General features: G+C 41.7%; 2 protein-coding genes across 4 annotated transcripts; one reads left to right on the forward strand and one right to left on the reverse strand.

Annotated features, from left to right (window-relative positions):
* Positions 1-2,217: 2,217 nt before the first annotated feature.
* GTF2H3 (general transcription factor IIH subunit 3) lies at positions 2,218-13,836 on the reverse strand. 3 transcript variants are annotated; one of them, XM_050923545.1, is made up of 13 exons: positions 13,730-13,833; positions 12,646-12,725; positions 10,417-10,523; positions 9,648-9,811; positions 8,903-8,965; positions 8,585-8,614; positions 7,508-7,536; positions 7,344-7,418; positions 6,549-6,602; positions 5,568-5,636; positions 3,772-3,907; positions 3,641-3,677; positions 2,218-3,547 (listed from the first exon to the last, which is right to left on the reverse strand). In XM_050923545.1, the coding sequence occupies exons 1-13, from the start codon at positions 13,737-13,739 to the stop codon at positions 3,478-3,480; spliced, it is 924 nt and encodes a 307-aa protein (XP_050779502.1). In that variant the 5' UTR covers positions 13,740-13,833; the 3' UTR covers positions 2,218-3,477. The 3 variants fall into 3 exon arrangements, with proteins under 3 accessions (XP_050779502.1, XP_050779504.1, XP_050779503.1); XM_050923547.1 differs by lacking the exon at positions 3,772-3,907 and having other exon boundaries at positions 3,641-3,718; positions 13,730-13,836; XM_050923546.1 differs by lacking the exon at positions 3,772-3,907 and having other exon boundaries at positions 13,730-13,835.
* A 62-nt stretch (positions 13,837-13,898) lies between these two features.
* Positions 13,899-22,306, forward strand: EIF2B1 (eukaryotic translation initiation factor 2B subunit alpha). The gene is made up of 9 exons (XM_050923548.1): positions 13,899-14,020; positions 14,264-14,365; positions 16,403-16,539; positions 16,640-16,756; positions 17,354-17,466; positions 18,957-19,025; positions 20,392-20,467; positions 21,403-21,528; positions 22,133-22,306. Exons 1-9 carry the CDS (start codon positions 14,008-14,010, stop codon positions 22,286-22,288), a joined length of 909 nt encoding a protein of 302 aa, XP_050779505.1. The 5' UTR covers positions 13,899-14,007; the 3' UTR covers positions 22,289-22,306.
* Positions 22,307-22,531: the final 225 nt, after the last annotated feature.

Genomic DNA, 22,531 nt, shown 5'->3' on the forward strand with positions numbered 1-22,531 from the left:
CTTGCGTAGAATTCATTCCCCCCGCAGATTTCTTTGCTTCCCCATAACTTCTGAGGGGGAAGCAAAGGGAAGCCACAAGAGTGGTCATGTGCCGCCTCCCTGGCAGTGCGGACATAGGCACCGACTCCGTGGATGCTCCAGGGCTGGAGCATCCACAGGGAAAAATTAGTGGGTGCTCTGCACCCACGAGCAGCCAGGCTCCCCTCACCCCACCAAGAACACTGCATCCCCGCTCCTCTGCCTACCTCCCACACTTCCAGAAGGGAGAGGGAGAAGCAGGGATGCAGCACCCTGAGGGAAGGAGGTGGGGCAGGGACCTGGGGAAGGGGGTGGAATGGGGGCAAGAAGGGGGTGGGGACTTTGGGGAAGGGGTGGAATGGGAGCAGGGCAAGGGCGATGCAGGGGCAGGGCCTGGATCAGGCACCTACCGGGCACAGTGGAAGTCAGTGCTGATGAGTGCAGGCAGCTTGGTTTGGGCACCATAGCAGCCAGTAGAGATGTAAGTCACCATCAGGGCTGGGCAGTTCTGCATGAGAGAGAGAGAGAGCCACACACGCTCCCTCTGGCTCGCTATTGCAGCACTTTTGGCATGGACAGGCAGGGCTTTGGGGCATTTCTGAAGATGCAGGCATGGGGCAGGCTCTGTTCCTTCAGACAAAGCAGAATGTAGCAGCCTGCCTGCTTAGTGAATTGTTCCCATTGAACTTAATGAATTCCCCCAGGAGCATAAAACCAGTGTAAAAATTTTAAGGCTCCTTTACATTGCCAGAGTGGTGTAAAGGAGCCTTATTGTAAAGAACAGCATGGCTTTATAAATGCTTATGGTGCTTTAGTGATTAGAACTGGTCTAAATTTTTGGACTGAAAAAATTTCCTGTCAAAATGTGCTCCATGAATTTACATTTTTGGAGATAGTCAGTATAAATTGGGAGTTTGGGTCCCCAGCCCTCACTTGCTCTTCAGTTGCCTATGATGTAACATTGAGTATATGGCTGCATATATCTGTTGACTAATAAGTAAAGGATCAATACTGGCTACATTACTATTAAACAGAGGGGTTTGGTGATTTCCTCCAATGCTCGCCACTCCCACATTGTATTGTAGTTTAAATAAATTACCAAAACAATTGAAACCAGCTTGATCATAGTGTTATTTTGACAAAAATATACAGAATCTTGCAGAATTTTAAAATTCTGTGCACAAAATTTTTAATTTTTTGGCACAGAATTCCCAGAGCACTAGGTAGTGTAGTAATTTTTGTTCTCATGGTCCAATGAAGTTTGAAACCCGCTGGTCTAGGCCCAGTGTCTTTTTTTCTGGAATAGCATACACACAGGAGCTATTTTGGCCCAGCTCTTGCAAAACAGCTCCCTCTGCAGTAGCTATTCCAGGCCATGTCCTTGGGGCAGGCAAATGTCTTCACAGCAATGGCCTTGCTAGTGGCTGTTTTGTGCAGTGGTAAAATTAAGTGTCAGGGTATCTAGAGCTCTTGTAAAGGCATCTTTCTTAAATCTAAATAAATACATATTCACTATTACTCTTGGGGGAATTCTGCACCACTGTGCATGTGGAGAATTTATGCCCCCCCAGATTTCTTTGCTTCCCTGCAGAACAGTGACTTTCTGACAGGGAAGCAAAGGGAACCCACAAGAGCGGTCATCTGACCCTCCCCAGCAGTATATTTGGGTGCCCCGGGCAGCCGGCAGAGAGTTAAATCACTGTGGGGCAGGGGGTGGGACTGGGAAAACCTGGCTGGGGTGCTTCTGGGGCAGGCCCGGTCCTTGCGCTGTGTCAGGGTTGGATGCAGCCTCACTGCTGAGTCCGTGTCCCAGGGGGAGCTGCACAGTGATCTCCCACCTCTGTGCAGCCAGTGGCTTGTGCTCCCCTGTGCCATGCTGGAGCCTCCATATTTATTCAATAAATAACATTTGAAGAATTTTAAAATATTGTGCACAGAATTTTAATTTTTTTTTGGCGCAGAATGCCCTCAGGAGTAACAGTATATACCAAGAGTACTTAGAGTTTACAAACCACACCTAATTTTACATTGTAAGGGCCCATATTGCCCTCTTTGTTGCACATGTTTGAGGCTAAAATATTCATCAAGATACTCAGCAGTATGCAAGATGCCTTGTCTGGTGTAGACCTTCATACTAAATTAACCTTTGATGATTTTGCCTTTAAGGTTATAAAAGGGAGGATAAAGGGACAAAAGGCCTTTTTTTTCTTTTTTAAGTCACTTTATTACAAATATTTATATAAAGCAAACTATAAATACAGTATTCATATAAAATTGCATTTAGCTATTAAATGAGCCAGTAAAAGGCTGGCATTTTCAGTAAAATGGGAACATAGGCAAAAACCCGATGAAAATATTATAAATCATCATCTCCTGCATATACCATTAAAAAAAGAATTTACCTACAGTTCTGTTTTCTACCTAGAAAACAATTATTCCCATATTGCCTCTGAGTAATACAACAATTATTAAAACACCAAAAGATACCGTTACGGATTAAAAACAGGGAATGAAAAATAGAGAATTAATTTTTTTGTTTGGTTTAAGCACAATAGGTTTGGAAAACTGAGAACATGCACCGTGCGTTCACCTGCTGAGATACAGAAAAAAAATCAATTATAACAAAGGCCTTCCTACAACATTATCTTTCTCCAGTGCTAGTCAAATCTAAAAAAGAAACTTGCTATCAGAATTCAGATAATTAAACTGTTTTCCAGTTTCAAAATATCGTAAAAACAAATCCCTACATGAGTGAGAAAAAAAAATACACAGATGCTTTTGTTATTGAATTTCAAAAGGAAAATTACTCATCTGTACAACCTCACAATAAAATTATTCACCTGAATAATCTTCAATATATTTGTGTTTTGGGGAGACGATATCAACGTGAGAAAAGAATAAAACACACTTAAAGCAGATAATACCCACTAAAAGGGAATTTAGTAGGGGAAAAAGAAAAAAAAATCAGACTTGCCTCTTCACAAATGAAATTGAACAACAAACCGTGTTGAAAAGAACTACAGAATCCATCCATAACACTACAGCCTGGATCCTGCAAACACATACAGCCATGCTTACCTTTAACATTAACATGTATGCAGGATCAGGGCCTCAGTATTTGCATTCTCTGACTGTAAACTGACTTTGGGATGCTATTATGTTGTTCTATGATGGTAAGTGCACCTTCTGCTTTATACAAGCAGTTTCTGGCTCCTGATAGTCACAAATAGGAGATTTGATTTTAAAATAATACAGAGCATGCACCAATACAACCATTTGTTGCTTACAGGGATGGTGCATATACCATGTGTGATGTTTTGAAATGTTTAGCAACATAGATTTGAACACTTTGAACAATCATTTCTTTCACATCTATTAAAAAACGCCACCTTCTCAACTACATGCAGTTTCATGGAATTACACGCAGGAGGTAACAGTTGGTGTATTTCTATAATGTTGCTATATAGCCAGTTTTAGTTTCTTTTTCTTGGCCTTCATGACAGGTGGTAACGAAATCTTAAAAGCAGTCCTGAAATAATACAAGAAAGAAAAAATAAAATATGCTGAATACATTTCTAAGCTTAGCCTACACAAGCAAACAAAAGTCAGGAAGAGGACTTACTCGCATGTGCTACAAATAGGGCTGAAGTTGCAGAATACTGGAAAATAAAAGAATAGGCAGTTTCATTAAAATAGTCACCTTGAAAGAAGAGACATTAGGTCAGTTCTGTTAAATATATTTGTAAAACTTACTTGACAAACACACAGAGCAAACATAACCTATTTCAATGAGATTTCGATGACAGAAGCAAGCCGCTCGATAGTCAACATGAACTGGGGGTGGAAGGATTAGTTGGGATCTTTGCTCTTGATCAGGAAGAAATACCCACTGTATAAATTTAAAAAAGGGGAGGGTATTTTAGAATCTGGGAGGAAACAGCTGTGTTAAAGGACTTTGCTATATACACCAAAAACTACTGCAGAGAAGAAAGTTACCCTCCCACCTGCCAAAGAAATTCACCTCTATGACTGCATCAGGTCATTAAGTAAATTGAGGAAGAAGGGAATTTTGTCCTCATTCACCTTCCAGGAAATGTTTTGATGCTCACACCGCGATAAATAAAAAATGGCCTTTTTAAAATCAAGTCATTTTAAGACATGACTATTCATTCAACATCAATTTTAAGCATGTGTGAGTTTAGTAGGGGTTAGAGGTGCCAGAATGATAACCCAGGAGACACGTCACAAATTTATCCACAGAATCCATAAAGAACAAAGAACAGTCATGGAAGGTTTGCTGCCCCTCATTCCCTCCTACCATTGTCCCTCATATTCTAACCTGCTACCATCGTCCCTCATATTCTAACAAACACCTCTGCAGGTAAGAACATACTTCGGTCGTCATGGCATAAGAACATAAGAACAGCCATACTGGGTCAAACCAAAGGTCCATCCAGCCCAGTATTTTGTCTGCCGACAGCGGCCAATGCCAGGCGCCCCAGAGGGAGTGAACCTAACAGGTAATGATCAAGTGATCTCTCTCCTGCCGTCCATCACTGCCCTCTGACAAACAGAGGCTAGGGACACCATTCCTTACCCATCCTGGCTAATAGTCATTAATGGACTTAACCTCCATGAATGTATCCAGCTCTCTTTTAAACCCTGTTATAGTCCTGGCCTTCACAACCTCCTCAGGCAAGGAGTTCCACAAGTTAACTGGGAACTGCGAGAATAAGAACTTCCTTTTATTTGTTTTAAACCTGCTGCCCATTAATTTCATTTGATGGCCCCTAGTTCTTATATCATGGGAACAAGTAAACAACTTTTCCTTATTCACTTTCTCCAGACCACTCATGATTTTATATACCTCTATCATATCCCCCCTTAGTCTCCTCTCTTCCAAGCTGAAAAGTCCTAGCCTCTTTAATCTCTCCTCAAACGGGACCCATTCCAAACCCCTAATTCACTCACTGAGCACTATTCAGGTTGCCAGTTGCTGTCAATTTTGGTGGGTTCTGCTTCATAGGCACCTGTCCACTAGGAATTGGACTAGACCAATTCATTTCAAATAGACCAAGGAACAGCCATCAGATAGTAACAACTTTCAGTAGTACAAGCTTATATCATATTGTCATTTTCCTACAAGTCTCCCCAGACAAAATCAATGTTATGCACCAGCACTTCAGGTAAGTGGTATTCTTAGATACTTTGGGAAACTGGACAAGGGGAAATATCTCTCAGTCTTCTTTTAGGATATCCCCTCACCACAGTGAAGCCTCACACGTGACCATGCCAGCCAAGTGTGAAAGCCCTCCTGCAAAGCCTATCCCTTGTGATGCTTGTCCATACCCTCCCATGACCTCTCACTGCAACATCTACTGAAGCATATCAAACAGCTGAATCCCTTTGAGCAGTCAGGGTTCCCAACACACAACTTCCATGTCAGCTCAAAGAGACTGTCTCTGCTCCCAATGAAGTCAAGAGGAATTTTGCAATTGACTTCAATAGGAATAAGAGCAGCCCCCAAATGTTTTTTTAAATTAACTTACCAGCAAATACTGCAAAAGCGATGGCATCCGGGGCACTTTCAAGTATATGCCTCCTGTAATGTCACAAGCCTGGAAAGCACACATTGCAAGCACTTAACACAGGAACAATTTTGACACAAACCTGAACAGAAATAGCTACATGCTACTGAAAGGTTTAAAAAGCCACACATTTTTCAAGTCCCACAGATATCAGATTCTAAAGAAGTTATTTGCCCCAGATATTTCCATCTCTGGCTTTTGAACAGCCTCAGGGGAAACTTAAAAGGGGGAGGATTGTCCATGGAGAGAGATATGAGCAAGAAAGGTCTCCCCTCTCTTTGGTACTGCAGTAAAGGACAGACTTTAGAAATAAGTAGATGTCAATGGACCTCACACTTAGATACAGAGCCAACTTTATTTTTTAAATTAAGTTTCTTAAAACCACAGTTGTTCTTACATTGCTTATACACCGGAGAACTTTTTTTTTTTTTTTTTTTGCTTGATTCCCAGTTGAGATTTTAAAACTGAAAGACTCCCCTCGATCAATAATTTAAATAAAAACAATCCTCTATTGTTTCTTGTACTATCCTACATTAAGATTCTTGATCCGTATATACCACCAAAACCAGTGCCTACTCAACAAATTTTTATCCCTGGAAAGAGGCAATAGTTTCCAGCAATCAGTGTTTGTTAAATAGAGAACAGTTCAGATTCAGGACAGTGTGTTCCAATAATGGGGGAGAGTAACTGATAAAAAAAATTTCTGATGTGACAGAGTATCCAGGAGATAAAGTGGAGAGAGATGGATTTAAGATTTTGTCACATAAAAGGGAGCAAATAGGAGCCAGCACACAAGATTGAGGCTTGATTTGCCCAGTTCTAATCTTTCCATCTCCAAGCAAAGGGAGCAAAAACGTGTCAAACAAGTGATCACAAAATAGCTATTTTCAGTTCTTCATCTAAGAACCAACATGATCAATGAGTAATAAAAGTATATTATACCTGCTGTAAGAGTCCTGAATCAGAGTCCAAAACACAGGCATCAATCAAAATATTCTGAAACAAAAAAGATGAGGCTTACAGAAAATGGAAGTTACAACAGTACAATAAATATAACTCTCCATTACCATTACTGCTGGGATCTATTTTAGCTGCAAGCCCCACAACAAAATTTATATGAACAGACTGCTGAGGCTATTGGCCTTCGGCACCAAAACGAAGTATTTTACTTTAACCATAGCATGTACCACATCATTCACCCTTCCCTGTCCAATAATTGGCAATATGGGAAGGACCACAGATGAAGCTTACCTAATATACAGTATCTAATTCTAAGATGTAGGGGGTAAGGCTCATAGTCATTTTGGGCTGAACTGGTGGCCACTTTATGTTACAGTGTGATGACCTGGATCTACATTTTAACTTAGTTGCCTCCTCCCATGGCAAAAAGATGCTCAGATGACCCCAAGCATCCCTTAATTAAAAGAACAGGAGTACTTGTGGCACCTTAGAGACTAACACATTTATTTCAGCATAAGCTGTCATGGGCTACAGCTCACTTCTTTGTGTGTTCCATTCTATGGATCCGAAGAAGTGAGCTGTAGCCCACGAAAGCTTATGCTGAAATAAATGTGTTAGTCTCTAAGGTGCCACAAGTACTCCTGTTCTTTTTGCGGATACAGACTAACACGGCTGCTACTCTGAAAACTATCCCTTAATTAGAAGCACATACGTAACAGGGATAGACAATCTTTATGTTTACATGTAGATATTGAAATAATAAAACATTAACTTCACCTGTTTCTGTGCTGCAAAGATCACATTCATGAAATTCATATACTGCAAGGCACTGTCTTCTGCAGCTTTTATGACCTAGGTAAAGCAATTGACACCTGTTAGCCTACACAATAGTACTACTGGATACCAAAGCTATTAAGAAAATTTTATACAGAAGCTCTTACCAAAATTCTTGATTTAATTTCTTGGCTGGCTACATATTGGAGACAAAGAAACATGCATTAGTGTTTCACAGTTACTCCATACATTAGCCTCCAATATTTTTTCTTTGAAATTGTGTATGATCATAGACCTCACTTACAGCAGATACAGGAGAGACTGCTTTATCAATATACTGAGAAGACTACATATCATGAAAAGAGCAAGAAAGAAAAATCTGACATATCAGCAGACTTAATTCACCATTGCTGTGAAAGCAGATACCACTATATTCATTCATTCTCAAAAAGCAACTGGGTGGTGAAAAGCAAGGGAATTTCAGTCTCTCATGACGGTTCACTGGTTCAAACACAGACCAGTTCACAAGTGTGTGACAGTCATCATAATGGCCTTCTGGTTGTAATTTCAGTCCAACACATAGATGTCCACATCATAAAACCACCAACACAAATGGATTAGGGTTATTAATTTGCAGTCACAAAGATCAATTTACCTACAGTGTCATGAGGTGATCCCCAAGAGTTCTTTCAGGCCTTAATCACAGACCACAACCACTCCAGGTCTCCTTCACCAACACCAGACTTTACTACAGTCTTTCAGCAGGCCACAGCCTGCAGTATTATTTACATGTATTTAGATTCCACAGCCAGCAGCCCCACTTGCCTCTAGGAAGAGAACAGTACAAGCAGCACCTAGTTCTGTCTTCCTCAGCCCTTCCTTCCTGTCAATGTATATAATCCCACCTGCTGGGGTTGCTTCTGCTTCCATTAGCCTTTCAGTTGTAGAGCTATTCAGTTAACTGACACCCTCTGTCAACTGGCTCTCTTCCAGTTAGGTCCCACTTAACATATACTGGTGGGTATTAGTGACAGGGTGTTGAATTAGCTCCTGACTCAGCACATCCTGCTACACATGTCAACCCCTATATTACTGATCTTCAATCGGTGCTCAAATTGGGTAGTTTAGATGATCAGGACAATCAGTAATGCCCACTGCTGCCAGTTGAAAAAGGGCCAACATTCCCCTCCCACCCCCCAGTTCAAATACTCACGTAAATATTCAAGCAGAAGAAAAGATAGTACCTTTCACTTCCTTGTTCATCCTGTGAATATCTATTACACTTGGCATTCAGGAAACAGATCTATAAACCTTTCAAAACGTGCTAAAATAGACAGGAAATGTACTACCTGCACTAAACAATTTTACCAACACACACTTTACTGAAGTTTCTGATCTGATGGTATTATACTCATAAGTCATAACTTTAGCATAATAAACTGACAATATTCTAACACACAATGCTACCACAGAAGAGTTCAAGATTCCCTACAATGACGGTGTGAACAACATGAGAGAGAGAGAGAGAGATTTTGAAAATTCCAGTATTTTCAAAAGGATACAACAAAGTGCTTTAGCAAGTGATCCTGCCAACAAAGTTTCCATTTGCTGGCCCTTCATGTCAGCTGTAATCCAAAAATACACAGAAATGACTTTTGTGCAAATTAAAAGTATTTGAATACTAAATATTTAATTTGAATTGATTCTTGGGCAAACAACATTAAAACACAGGCTCTAATAAAGGTTCTATAATTCAGTATCCCATTGGTCTCAAATTCTTGCACATTAACAAAATATGGAGTGATGGAGGATAAGCTTCAGAAGACAAATGCAATTCCTAGGGCTCTTTCCAGCTATTTTGTAGTTATTCATATTAAGCTTAGGAATTTCCTTTACTTCATCCAGACCTGTAGAGAGCGATCATATCCTTAGTTCTCTTAGCCAAACCGTCCACATTTACTTATTTCAATCTTTATTAAATCAGCCCCTTAGGTTTTTTGTTTTTCTCTGAATTCCCTCCAGCTTGATTACAGCTTTCTGGTATTGAGCTGCCTAGAATGGGACAAAATATTTCAGGTGTGTTCTAACCAGTTGTACAGTTGTTTTAGCAACCCAGCTCCCAAGTAGATTATAATCATTATAAAGATAAGGAGATTACGTTCCACATTTTACCTAACAGTGTTCTTCTCACATAACATCACAAAGTATTATTTTTCTTACTTTACACAGCACTTAAAAAAAACCTAACAAGACTGTGGCACCAAATTAACCAAGATGGCTATATTCAATAACAAAAAATCATCTTACTTTTTGTCATCAGGTCTTTAATCTCCTCTGTGATTATTTCATTTATTGCAGTTAATAATTCATATTTTCCATCTTTGCTGCCAGAGCAATTAGATTCTACGAAACTACCACCATCTCCAAAGAGATCTGCAAATGCCCAGTGCTTTCCAGGGTACAAGAAACGACTAAAAGTGAGAAACAGCAGCACAGTATTAATCATTTGTTTTTAAGGAAATAGGTGAAGACCCACAAATTCAACCACAGTGACAAAATTTTATTCCAAACAATTCTTAGTACCCAGGACACTAATAACTATGTAAGGAATGTGTTTTAAAAGCCCTAAATGGCATAAGCCCCACCAACATTAAATACTTCCTCTCTGACACTCATCTCGTTGGGAACTGGCATTCAGACACCATCTGCCTTTAAGGAACTCCCCTTCATTTCTTAGCTCAGCAAGCAATCACCCTGTTATTCTGACAATCTCCAGAAAGGGAACTTACCACCTCTTTTGTTAATAGTCGAGATTTAAAAGTCAATATTTTTATTTTTAATTTCAAAAGCTGTTTTTCTTCACCTCTTTCTTCTCACAATCCCTTTCTCTTGTTTCCTTTTGCATTCAATAATCACCAACCCACAATCCCCTCCCCTCACTGTTTTTTAAAAGAGTATCATGTATTTTAACTTTGGTTTGAATTATTCTCTTCAGCACACTGAGCTATTCAAAAGCGGACTATATGAAGGGAAGTTTTATAAATAAAAAGGATACTATATAAGAAAGTTATTGTACCTTTCTTGTGTATGACTTGCTATTACAGCAAGTTTGTTGCTGCGATTCATAAACAGATGTGAATTTCCCATCACCATTACTGCATCCAGGCATTTTGATAATGTAAACTGTTGAAAAAAAAAAAATCAAGAAAGGACACGTGTGAAAAGCTCAGAAAAATAGATGTACCAGAAGAGCCAACAAATTTAAATACACCTCAACCCCGATATAACGCGGTCCTCAGGAGACAAAAAAACTCACTGTGTTATAGGTGAGACCGCGTTACATCACACTTGCTTTAGCCCCCCCGTTCCTTGTTCCCTTACCGCCCCCTCCAGAGACCCCTGCCCCAGGAACCCACCCCCTACCCAACCCCCCTGTCCCGACTGCTCTGATCCCTACCCACCCCCCCATCCCCTGACAGGCACTCACCAGCAGCGGCAGGAAGCAGAGCAACCCAGCCCCAGCCTGCTCCACTACCTCCCAGCCGTGACACTCCACTTCCCGCTGCCGGTGAGTGCGGAGAAGTTGGGGAAAGGATGACCCTCCCGCACTCACCTGCAGCAGGAAGAGGAGCTATGCGGCCCCAGCCTGCTCCGCTTTCCTTGCCCCAGCCCCAGCCGTATTGCTGTGGGGCGGCTGGGGAAAGACCCTGCACTCACCTGCCGAGTGGGAAGTGGAGCGCCACGGCTGGGAGCTGGCAGAGTAGAGCTGGCTGGGGCTGGCCTCTTCACTTCCCTCCGCCGGTGAGTGCAGGGAGCTTGGGGAAAGGACGCCCTCCACATTCACCTGTGGCAGGAAGCAGAGCAACGCAGCCCCAGCCCGCTCCACTCTGCCACCTCCCAGCTGCTGCGCTCCACTTCCCACCGCAGGTGAATACAGGGAGGTTGGGGAAAGGACGCACCCCATACTCACCTGCGGCGAGAAGCGGAGCACCGCGGCTGGGAGCTGGCGGAGTGGGGCCAGGCTGCTACACTTCTGCCGTTGCTGATGAGTGCAGGGGAGGATCCCTTCTCCCAAGCCCCCTCCCTCGAGTGACACAGCTGGGGCCAGGGCGAGGGAAGCAGGGCGGGCTGCTCCCAGCCCCCCTGCTAATCTCCAAAAGTGGCCTCCCACAGCTCCTGCCCCCTAGACCCTGGGAGGGAGGGGGTCCTCACCATCCCCAAGACTCTCGGCCCCTTATCGAACCCCTTGGCCCTGGCCTGGCCCGGCACCCTTAACACGCTGTTCAGAGCAGCGTCTCAGAGCTTAACCGCCTTGTATGCAAACCCGTGTTATATTGGGTTGCGTTATATTGGGGTAGAGGTATAAGAACTTTAAAAAAAATCTGCACATACAAGTAATATTTTCATTAGGGTTTGGAATTTACAAAGGGAATGAACATGAAATTCAAGAGGCAGACAATCCTCTCTGTAGTAGGTTGGAGCGTGTCTGGAAAAGTGTTTTTCCACTTCTGTGTCTGTGCATACAGAGACAGAAATGGAAATTAAAATAAATATTATATATGAGAGACGGACACTCCCCAGAACTGCTAATAATCATTGTCATGCTCCAGAACATGTTTGGCATTGGAATACCATTTATATAGGGTTCAGCATCTTCAAAGCACAGTACAAAGATTAACTAGTTAATCCTTATAAGAACTCTGATGTGGGTATTATCATCCCAGTTTTAAGAATGAGGAAACCAAGGAATAGAGATTTTACAATTTTCAAGTGTCTCGTAATCAAATGTGCGTGTCCAACCTGAGAAACCAACAGCCTGGTTTTCAGAGGTGCTGAGCACCGACAACTTCCACTGATTTCAATTAGAGTTTTGGGTGTTCAACACTTCTAAAAATTAGGCCCAAGATGCCTCAACTTGAGCTCTTAAAATTAGCAGCCAGTTTTGAAAATTTCAGACTAATTTACTTGGCCAAGACTATAGAGCAAGTCAGTGACAACGACTGGGATTAGAACTCAAGAGTACCTGACTCTCCATACTGTATTCAGTCAGACAAGCTGCTGCAGTGCAAACCAATCCAGCATATCATTTTTTTAAAAGGGCATTAGACATGACATGATTAACTATTTTATCATAAGGCAATATTAGCATAATTTGGATTCAAAGAGTATTTCCCAGTTTCTCTCCAGCAAATGCAGTTCAATTTTGATTGTCATGCATTTAAAATAAAACAGATTTGTCAAAAAATTACAGAAAAAGTCTTTTGGAAAACTTCATTGTGATCCCATGCTAGTCAGGAAGCCTTACCTCTGATTCTCCTAGCGCTTTCTTCCCCCACCAGATAGGATTGGTATCAACGATGATGACTAAGAGATTTATCTCATCATCTAAAAAAGCAATAATAATACATATGTTTGAGAACAGACAACACACTGACAATATGGCATCAAGTAGCAGCTTCTTTAGAAATATGGCTAAGCCAAAATTTAAAGATCTATAAGCAAAAATACTATTTGGTTTGATGTCCATTTAGTTGAGTGTGCATATGTGTTTGCAGAATCCGGGCCTCATATTCTACTATTAGACATGTTTTTCTTTAGTAACATGTTTCAGTCTCACAAACAATAGCAACAAAAAATGTTAGCAAGAATGTGTGATCAAACTGTCTTAAGATTCAGCATAACTGCAGTTATTCCATAAGTTTATTACCAAAAATTCCATTAGCACCATAAAACATGGAAGGGGAGTAGAATGTATTATGTTATACATAACGAAGCATTATATATTTTTGAACCCAGACATCGGGGGAGGGAGAGAGGCGGACGACACATTTTAGAGGTGGATCAGGAGCTATTTCCGACCTAAACTAATTCAAGTGTTTTGCTTACACCGGGCTACTTTTCAGGATTTTTATCAGGCTCTCTGAGATTCACAGAGCCCAGCGCAGGAACAATTTTTAAACCAAATGGGGGGAGAGATAGAATTACTGTGGCTACATATGAACGACAAAAGGAAACAAAGGGGTGTTGGCTGCTTACAAACCCCCGCTCCGCATTAGTTCTGCGGCCCCCGATTGCAAACAGGCGGGGACCTCGCAGGCAGCAGTTGCATCCGCTGGGGGGACCAGCCACCCCTTCTCTCCCAGGCGCCGGACAGCGGCGCTTCCCACCCACGGCCGGGCGCGCAGCCCCGGGGCTGTCAGTAGAGGGCTGGGGAAGCAGGAGGGACAGGGCCGAGGGTCCCCAGCGGCAAACCCCGCGGCGGGGAGAAGTGGCAGCAGAGAGAGGCCTCGGTCCGGGCCCTGAGGAGAGCGGAGGGGAGATGACAGCCCCTCCCCCGCTTCCGGCGCGGCCCGCGGGCGACAGGACAGAGGCCCCTGGCCAGGACTCACCTGCGCTCATAGTGCCCAGCCGCAGGCAGGCGGAGAGCAGACACCGGCTAGGCCGTCGCTTCCGGCGCCTGGAGATGATGTCACCGCTCACTGGTCACACTGTGTACGTCACGCGTGACGCCCAAGAGCCGGCCGTGGGGGAAGACGCCGGTGCAGCGGCGCCCGGTGTCACCACGAAAAGGGGCCGGGCGGGGACAGCAGCTCCCTCCGCGTGAGAGGGGGAAACAGACCCGGCTCTTGCTGCTCTCACAGGCCCGGTCCCGCCTGCAGCTGAAGCCATGAACGAAGCAGGTAACGGGGCCGGGGCCCGCGCCCGATCCGGGGGTGGATGATTAACTGGCCCCTCACCCGAGCCGCCCCTGGGCGCAGGTGTGGACATGGCCCTAGCATCCCTCGCGGCCAGGGGCTGCCCCCTGGCGGCGGGGGCGAGGCGAGATCCCGCCGCTCCCCGGGCGGGGGACCAGGCTCGGCCAGCCCGAGGTGGGGGCTTTCCGGGCGGGTCCCTGTGGCTGACGGGCCCCGTTTCCCTTGCAGAGCTGATCGAGGCCTTCAAAGCCCAGATGACGGAGGATCCCGACGTGGCCTCGGCCGTGGCCGCCATCCGCGCGCTGCTGGAGTTCCTGAAGAGAGACAAAGGTACAGGGGCCCTGCCAGCCGCCGGCCCAGCCCGTGCTCCGCTGCAGGGCGAGAGCCAGGCTAGAACCCGCAGACCCTGCTCCGAGCGCACGGGCCCCGGTCCCGGAGCGAAGGGAAGATGGTCACGTAGGACGAGCGGTCCTGAATCCGTCCAGTGGAGGGCAGTGCTAATACACCTCACCGACCACCTTGCAGCAGTGATAGGCTTGGACGGATTCCGTTTCTATAAACCTCGATTTCACCGTCCGCACACAAACCGACAAAAAACATGTTTCCATCGATAATTATCAAGGTTTAAAAATAGGCAAAGTAAGAAAAATGCTGCCTGATCGTTATTGAATGAGGCTCTCAAATAAAAAGAAAAGGAGTACTTGTAACACCTTAGAGATTAACACATTTATTTGAACATAAGCTTTCCTGGCTACAGCCCACTTCTGCACATGCATAGAATGGAACATATATATATACATACAGAACATGAAAAGGTGGAAGTAGCCATATTATCTCTAAGAGGCTAATTAATTAAGATGAGCTCTTAGCAGCAGGAGAAAAAAACTGAAGAAGTTGGCTGTAACCCAGGAAAGTTTATGCTCAAATAAATGTGTTAGGCACTCTAAGGTGCCGCAAGTACTCCTGTTTTTCTTGTGGATACAGACTAAGATGGCTGCTACTCTGAAAGCTCTCTAATAAGTTATTGTCTGACACCCCTATAATTTCCTGCAACTGTGAAAACTGTTAATTGATAAAAACTGAAAGATGCTAAACACCCCAAAATTTCCAGAACTGTGAAATGCAAATCAATAAAAATAAAAAATACTCACAAATAACTATTGATATTATCCATCAAAATTATTTTAAAAAAATCAAATTCTGCCAACCCTAAATATTTAACACACACCTCATCAGATTCATGGTGATTCAGGTGACTGAAATTCAGAGTTGTGTTGCATTTTAGGTGATTATTTAAATTTTGCTTTCTCAAGAAGCAAGCTATACGGCAGTTCATCTCTGGTTCCAAGATCCTGCCTTTTCTTTTTCACAAGCAAAACTAACAGTCCAGTTCCTGCATTGCAGTAAAAGGCAAGCCCAGTGTTTTTAACCTGAATGTCATATTGTTTTTTAAAGTTCAGAGAAGAGTTAAACATGAAGGTCTTTGAGCAAAAAAAAAAGGCAGGCTACACTCCATCCAAAGTTAGAAATAAGAAACTTGTCTGGTAGATGTTGTGCAGAAATGAGCACAAGCTTGAGAAGCATGCATTACTAATCAAAATCAGGGAAACAAATAGTACAAAAAACATTTTCAAAATGTATTTGGTGTTTGTTTCATTAAATATAATCTGCTTCATTGGATCTGTGCTAAGCATTGACTGAGCATGGATGCTGAATTACCTCATTAACGGCAAGAACTTGTTCTTTCAGGTTACAGTCAGAGCACACCGATGGGCAGGCAGGAGCAGTCAACATTGCTGTTGACTATGTAGTAGTGTTTCGTCAGTTTTCATTCTTGGCAGTAATACACATTTCAGGAGTGTTTATATTCTCTTTTTAGATGACTGTTATTCTAGAGAAAGGTGGATGGAGGGCAGGCGGCAGGTAGGGCTTACAAGACTATAGATTTTGTACTCAAACGTATGGGATCAGTTGAAAAATTTTCACATGGTGTAATAAGCTTCCACTGTAATCCCAACACACTGAAGGAGAAATACCAAGTTAGTCATTTGGAAATTTTTAAAATACAACCATTAGTGCCATACCAGAATATACCTAAACTTCTGTCTAGCACAGTAGTTCTCAAACTTTTGTACTGGTGACCCCTTTCACATAGCAAGCCTGTGAGTGCCACGCCCTTTATAAATTAAAAACTTTTTAATATATTTAACGCCATTATAAATGCTGGATGCTAAGCAGGGTTTCGGGTGGAGGCTGACAGCTCGCAACCCCCTGTGGAGTCCTGACCCCCAGCTTGAGAACCCCTGGTCTAGCATGTAATGAGTATTTTGTTTTGAAATGAAGTTTGCATTTCTCTCTCTCTCTCAGGTGAGACCATTCAGGGTTTGAGACTAAATCTCAAAAATGCCATTGAAACTCTATCTGGTGTTGACTCTTCGGTGGCAGTCTCTTCAGGGGGAGAGCTCTTCCTAAGGTTTATCAGTCTCACCTCACTGGAGTACTCGGTGAGTTTGTCACCAAGTGTAATGCTTCCCTCATCCACAAAGTAACATTACTCACAAAGTAATCCTGGGCCTTAATTTTTGTTCTTACTGCTTTTTCCAGGACTATTCAAAGTGTAAAGAAATCATGATCGAACGAGGGGAACTTTTCCTTAGGAGAATCTCTCTTTCAAGAAACAAAATTGCAAAACTCTGCCATACATTTATCAAAGATGGTGCTGTAAGTATGTCAGGACCGATTAATCTGTTCTGGGTGTTCCATTATTTCAAGTGATGGAGGAAATAGGTTTTATCCTCATCTGTTAAGGAGACCCCACATTAGCTGATGTTGGCTTTCCCAAGTAAAGATTTTACTCCTACCTATCACATTTGTTTATGCCACATATTCAAATATTTTCTAAAACTCACTTTTTCTTTCCCCTCCCTCCACCTTTGTTTCCATACAGACTGACATTAAGCCTGTGGCCTGGTTCTAAGTGGTACTGAGCACCCCCAACTACTGACTTAAATGGAAGTTGTGGGTTCCAGCCCCTCTGTGTCAGGGCTTCAGTAATTAAGTGTCTTATAAAATCCAATTTTCATGATGGCTTGACCTCCCATGGTTTGTAAAAATACAAGAGTTTAATATTGGACAGGTCACCAAAAGTATCTACAACTCTTAAAATGTTACATTTTTGTGAAATCTGGGATACCATCTAAAGTAACTGAAGATCATGTTTAAAACACTTGTGCATGGTAAACAATTAAAAGAGATCAAGACAATAACAAAGCTTTCCTGAAACTTGCTAAAGTAGTAAAATGTCTGTTACTTTAACAGCGAATATTAACGCATGCCTATTCGAGAGTGGTGCTCAGAGTGTTAGAGGCAGCTGCTGCATCAAAGAAGCGTTTCAGTGTTTATATTACTGAATCACAGCCCGATCAAGCAGGGCAAGTATATGTCAATTTTGTCTTCTTGATTAGTAAGATACTAATGTCCATTAGTGGAGTCATATTTTAAGAACAGCTTTTACCTATTTTTGAATTATTAAAAGATAACTATTTCATTGCAAACTCATATCCCTCTTGACAGATTGCCTACAGCAACGCCCTTCCAAAGAACCGCTATCAACAGGCAATTCCCTGTATTATGTAAACATATTACAGCATCCCCAAGCTTTCCAGCTAAGGTGTAACAAAACTTTAATGACCAACCACTGCTAGGCAACCCATTTTTTCTCTAAGAATGATTGCTTAAAAGTCAACTTGAAGTATTTTTTTAAAATAAACTAATAGTAGTAAGTGTTACTTGTGACAATACGAGGATAAAAATGTTTACCAAAAATGTGGTGGTTTTTGTGTTTTGGGTTTTTTAAAAAAAAAAGGAGTTCCCTTTAAGACGCTACGAAGTGTATATTAGTGACAGCACTGTCAGTGTCCAGAGGATACAATATAGTTTGAAGGAAGTAAAGGAAAATAGCAAACCATACACGCTGTATAACAGGCAGTTTCATTTCTAATGACAACTGAAATACCTGAATATTGGCAGATAAAGTGTGATTTATCACTTTCACTAAAGTAACATTTCACAGTATACTGTTCATAGTATCTTGTATCTAACACCAAGCAGATGAAAAAGCTGGGTGTTAAATGTACAGTAAACTGTCATTTAATGACATTTGTCTGGGTCTTTTACCTTATATAGTTACAAGTCATACCTATGATTTCTAAACTGAATGATTAGAGGAGGCTCTTCAGTTTTACTCCATCTATTGTCAATTTCACTATTTCTGTGATAGTCAGCTCGTTTCCCCTTTATTTGTGTGTTTCATAAAACAGAGAGAAACCAGAAAAAGGAGTGATTGCAGAACCAGAATTACTAACACGGAGATGTAAACACTGCTGCTTTCAGAGTTGTGTGGCCAGAAAGTGGCAGCTACTGACTGAGGGCCCAGCTCTGCAGGCAGCAGTGAAGAACTAAGGGTGGCAATACCATTCCATGCCATCCTTACTTCTGCGCTGCTGCTGGTGGCGGCTCTGCCTTCAGAGCTGGGCTCCCAGCCAGCAGCCACTGCTCTCCAGCTGCCCAGCTCTGAAGGCAGGGCCACAACCACCAGCAATGCAAAAGGAAGGATAGCAGCACTGCAGCCCCCCCCCCCCCCCCCACAATAACCTTATGCCCACCCCACAACACTTTTTTGGGGTCAGGACCCCTACAATTACAACACCATGAAATTTCAGATTTAAATAGCTGAAATCATGAAATTTACATTTTTTTAAAATCCTATATCAAATGGATTGACCAAAATGGACCATGAATTTGGTAAGGCCCTAATTATCAGGTTTCATTCACATATACTTAAAAAATTTTATCGCATCAATGAATTTCACTGACCTCTTTAAAGAAAGATTTCAAAACTTCATAAACATTATTTTAATAGGCAAAAAATGGCAAAGGCCCTTAGCAAGCTCAACGTTCCTGTGACTGTGATTCTAGATGCTGCAGTTGGGTAAGTAATTAATTACATTCTTAGATGTTAACAAGCCTTTTATTGTCCTTCTGGTTTTCATTTTAACTATAGTATGTATGAATTTTCCAAAAGTTTCTTCAAATTGGAATGGATGGTTTTGCTAATTTAACCTTTCACTGTAGTATCAACTGGCACAGCTACTGTACAAGCTAAATCTTTTGACAGGATAACGTGATTGCCAGAAATCAAGCAGAAGTATTTGATAATGTTTAGATATTAAGTTCAATTATCTTTTTCAATCTACGTAGCATTTAGGGATATGAGGGAGAAAAGGAGCTGAGATGCTATAGCTAAGGGCTCCATTTTGCCTGCCAATATTTTTTTTAAAAAGTCAGATGTTTTATATATACTTAAATGCAGTTACTGGATTTTTTTTTAAAAGCTGGTAATTGCTTACTAGATACCAGAATTTGAGTCCTAAATGCATGAGAATGGAACAGGGATGGTGTCCCTAGCCTGTGTTTTCCAGAAGCTGTGAATGGGCAACAGGGGAGATTGTTCTGTTCATTCTAGGGCACCTGGCATTAGCCACTGTCAGAAGACAGGATACTGGCCTAGATGAACCTTTAGTCTGACCCAATATGGCCGTTCTTATGAACAATGTGTTAGTAAAACTTAATTCTCTATCCAATACAAAATGCCTGAGAGGCAATTGTCAAGAAGATACACACCACTCTAACTTGCTGTATTTTACAAGGTAGTTAACATGAGATCAGTGACTTGACTGATTAAGTTATCTGGCCAGATAACTCTTAGAGACAGAACTGAAAAAATATAACTTCTCTCCTTATGAGCATTTTAGTTGGTGTTGCATTTCCTTCATGCACCAAGACACATGCTATGTTCTTGGATGAGTGGTGCTATATAAAAGTACAAAGTAACTTCTTTCTACCAGTATTCTCCATGAAGGAGAAAACAGATGTGAGGGGGCATTGAAAGAAGGGAAAACATGGGATTAAAGGCATTTGGAATTATTTAAAAGTATATTTTGGTTTTGACCATCTTGAAATGCGGAGCTAAGATAACTTCATAATAGTGTAATATTGAATATCTAAATTTCTATAACTGATTACTAGTAACTGGTAGACTTCAGCCAAAATAGCCTCAGCAACTTTTGAGGTCAATACCTCCAGTACATTTGGAGAAGCCCTGGTTATTTAATATTCCTGTTTGGGAAGATCAAGGAAGGATAATTCCAAGGACATATGAATAGGCCACATGCATGTATCTGGACAGTTGCAAGAATGACTATTCTACTTGAAAAGCAAAATGATCATGAGGTATTAACAAAATTAAGTCACATTTCTAGTACTACACTATATGATTTAACATTTTTCTTAAACAGCTACATCATGGAGAAAGTGAACTTGGTAATAGTTGGTGCTGAAGGCGTGGTTGAAAGCGGAGGAATTATTAACAAGGTAAGAGGTGGTGAATTAGTGATTCTTCATATACCTGGAGCACACTGTGCATGTTGACAGATTTTGAAAATGTGAGCAATGTTTGCATTTTATTTCTAGTAGATTTTTACTCACTATAGCTTAATGGGCTCCTTCTAGATGATGCAGGGGGAGTTATTCAGGAAACTCTGATTGCTGCTAATTATGTGTGCATAACCCATCGATTAGTGTCATGATTAAGACTATTACAGTAAGTTGCCACTTTCTATAGCCCATTGCAATTGAATAGTCTTCATGGTTACAACACACTAAAGTTTAAAATAAAATCAGTTTTGCTTCAGAGTCCTTTCAATTTTACCGAGTTGTCAGCATCAAAGTCTATATCTAAGACAATGGCTTTATTTTGCTTACTCTGCTTTTTAAAAATAACCATATTCTGTTTGCAACTTTCATATTGATATGCAAAATAGAATATAGCCTAAAGAGTAATTAGTTTGCAGACAGAAAGATCTCTCTTTTGGCTTGAAAGAGGAGTACATTAGATATGAAAGCCAGTTAGAATAAACAAAGCTGTAACTTTCCTGACCTGAAAGACACTGGTAGGTAGTACTCTTCATTTATTGGAATAGAGAGTGGAAGTCTGGACTTCTGGCTTCTGTTCCCTTTTGTACTACTGCTTCCTCTATGCATCAGTCCCCTGCTTTGTAAAATTAGGATAATACTCGCCTAGATCACAGGAGTGTTGTGACCCATAATGGCACACAGATAAAACTCTCTTTTAAAAGAGCCTTCTGTTTCTTAAGCTTGGTTTCTATGAAGAGTTCCAGGCTTTTCAGAAGTACTTTCAGTTCAGATGTTAAGTACACTCAAAGTGTCTACTGGTTGGAATCATGGAAGTTTACTGTCACTCTAGTACTGGGAGTATATACTGTTTTCCGTCTAAACTGTCTCTGCAGATTGGTACAAATCAAATGGCTGTGTGTGCCAAAGCTCAGAATAAACCGTTTTATGTGGTAGCAGAAAGCTTCAAGTTTGTAAGACTCTTCCCTCTAAATCAACAGGATGTCCCAGATAAATTTAAGGTAAGGGAAATTCAGAATACTTTGTAACCCACAGAGCTGCACATAAATTGGTTCTGTGAGCAACTAATATTATGGTATTAAGATCTTACCCATGAATTTACACCTAATGCATTGAAAATGTAGTTTACATTTTTCTATCTAGAGTAAGTGAAAGCCACTCCTGACCTGTAATAACATACAGTATAGCTTAAGCAAAAGTGTGTTTGCCAATCTGGATTTTCCCTACTCACTTTACTAGTATTTTATAGTATTGAAAAGCTTCCTGTTCTGTGTACACTAAACCAAACTGCCAGAAGCACCAGCACTTCCCCCCAAGTTCTGCCAACATACTGTTCCTGAAGCAGCTCACTCAGTAACAGAACACACAACTGGCAGCAGAATCGCTGGATCAAGGGAAACTTTGCAGAACTATAAACCTTACATATTACTGTAGATGATGATGGGGCAGTACTAGGTGGCACCAGTCTATGCTGTGGTTAGAGCAGTGGGTTCCTTCAGCTACAGCTAGGATCCATAAAGTTTGGTCAAGCCCATATTATTATTCGAACTCAAAAAAGATGGTCTATTGTTTTGTGGCAACTAATGGTTTTCTTCTCTCCTGCAGTACAAAGCAGACACCCTGAAAACAAACCAAAGTCTAACTGAGGAGCACCCCTGGATTGACTACACCTCACCATCACTAATTACGTTGCTGTTTACAGACTTAGGTGTGTTAACTCCATCAGCTGTCAGCGATGAACTTATTAAACTTTATCTGTAAGGGAGCAGATTCACTGCACAGTGTGCTCTGTTGTTCAATGACCATCCCTTCACAGTTGCAGAGTTTCACAGATATAAACTATCCCAACCTATTATAGAAAGGAAACAGTATAAGGATTTTAGAGTAGCAAGCTGTGCTAGTCTGTATCCGCAAAAAGAACAGGAGTACTTGGGGCACCTTAGAGACTAACAAATTTTAAGGATGGATGAACTCCATTACCAGCAGCCTTCTGATTTTTACAGT

This window comes from Gopherus flavomarginatus, chromosome 15, assembly GCF_025201925.1.
Source record: "Gopherus flavomarginatus isolate rGopFla2 chromosome 15, rGopFla2.mat.asm, whole genome shotgun sequence".
NCBI lineage: Eukaryota > Metazoa > Chordata > Testudines > Testudinidae > Gopherus > Gopherus flavomarginatus.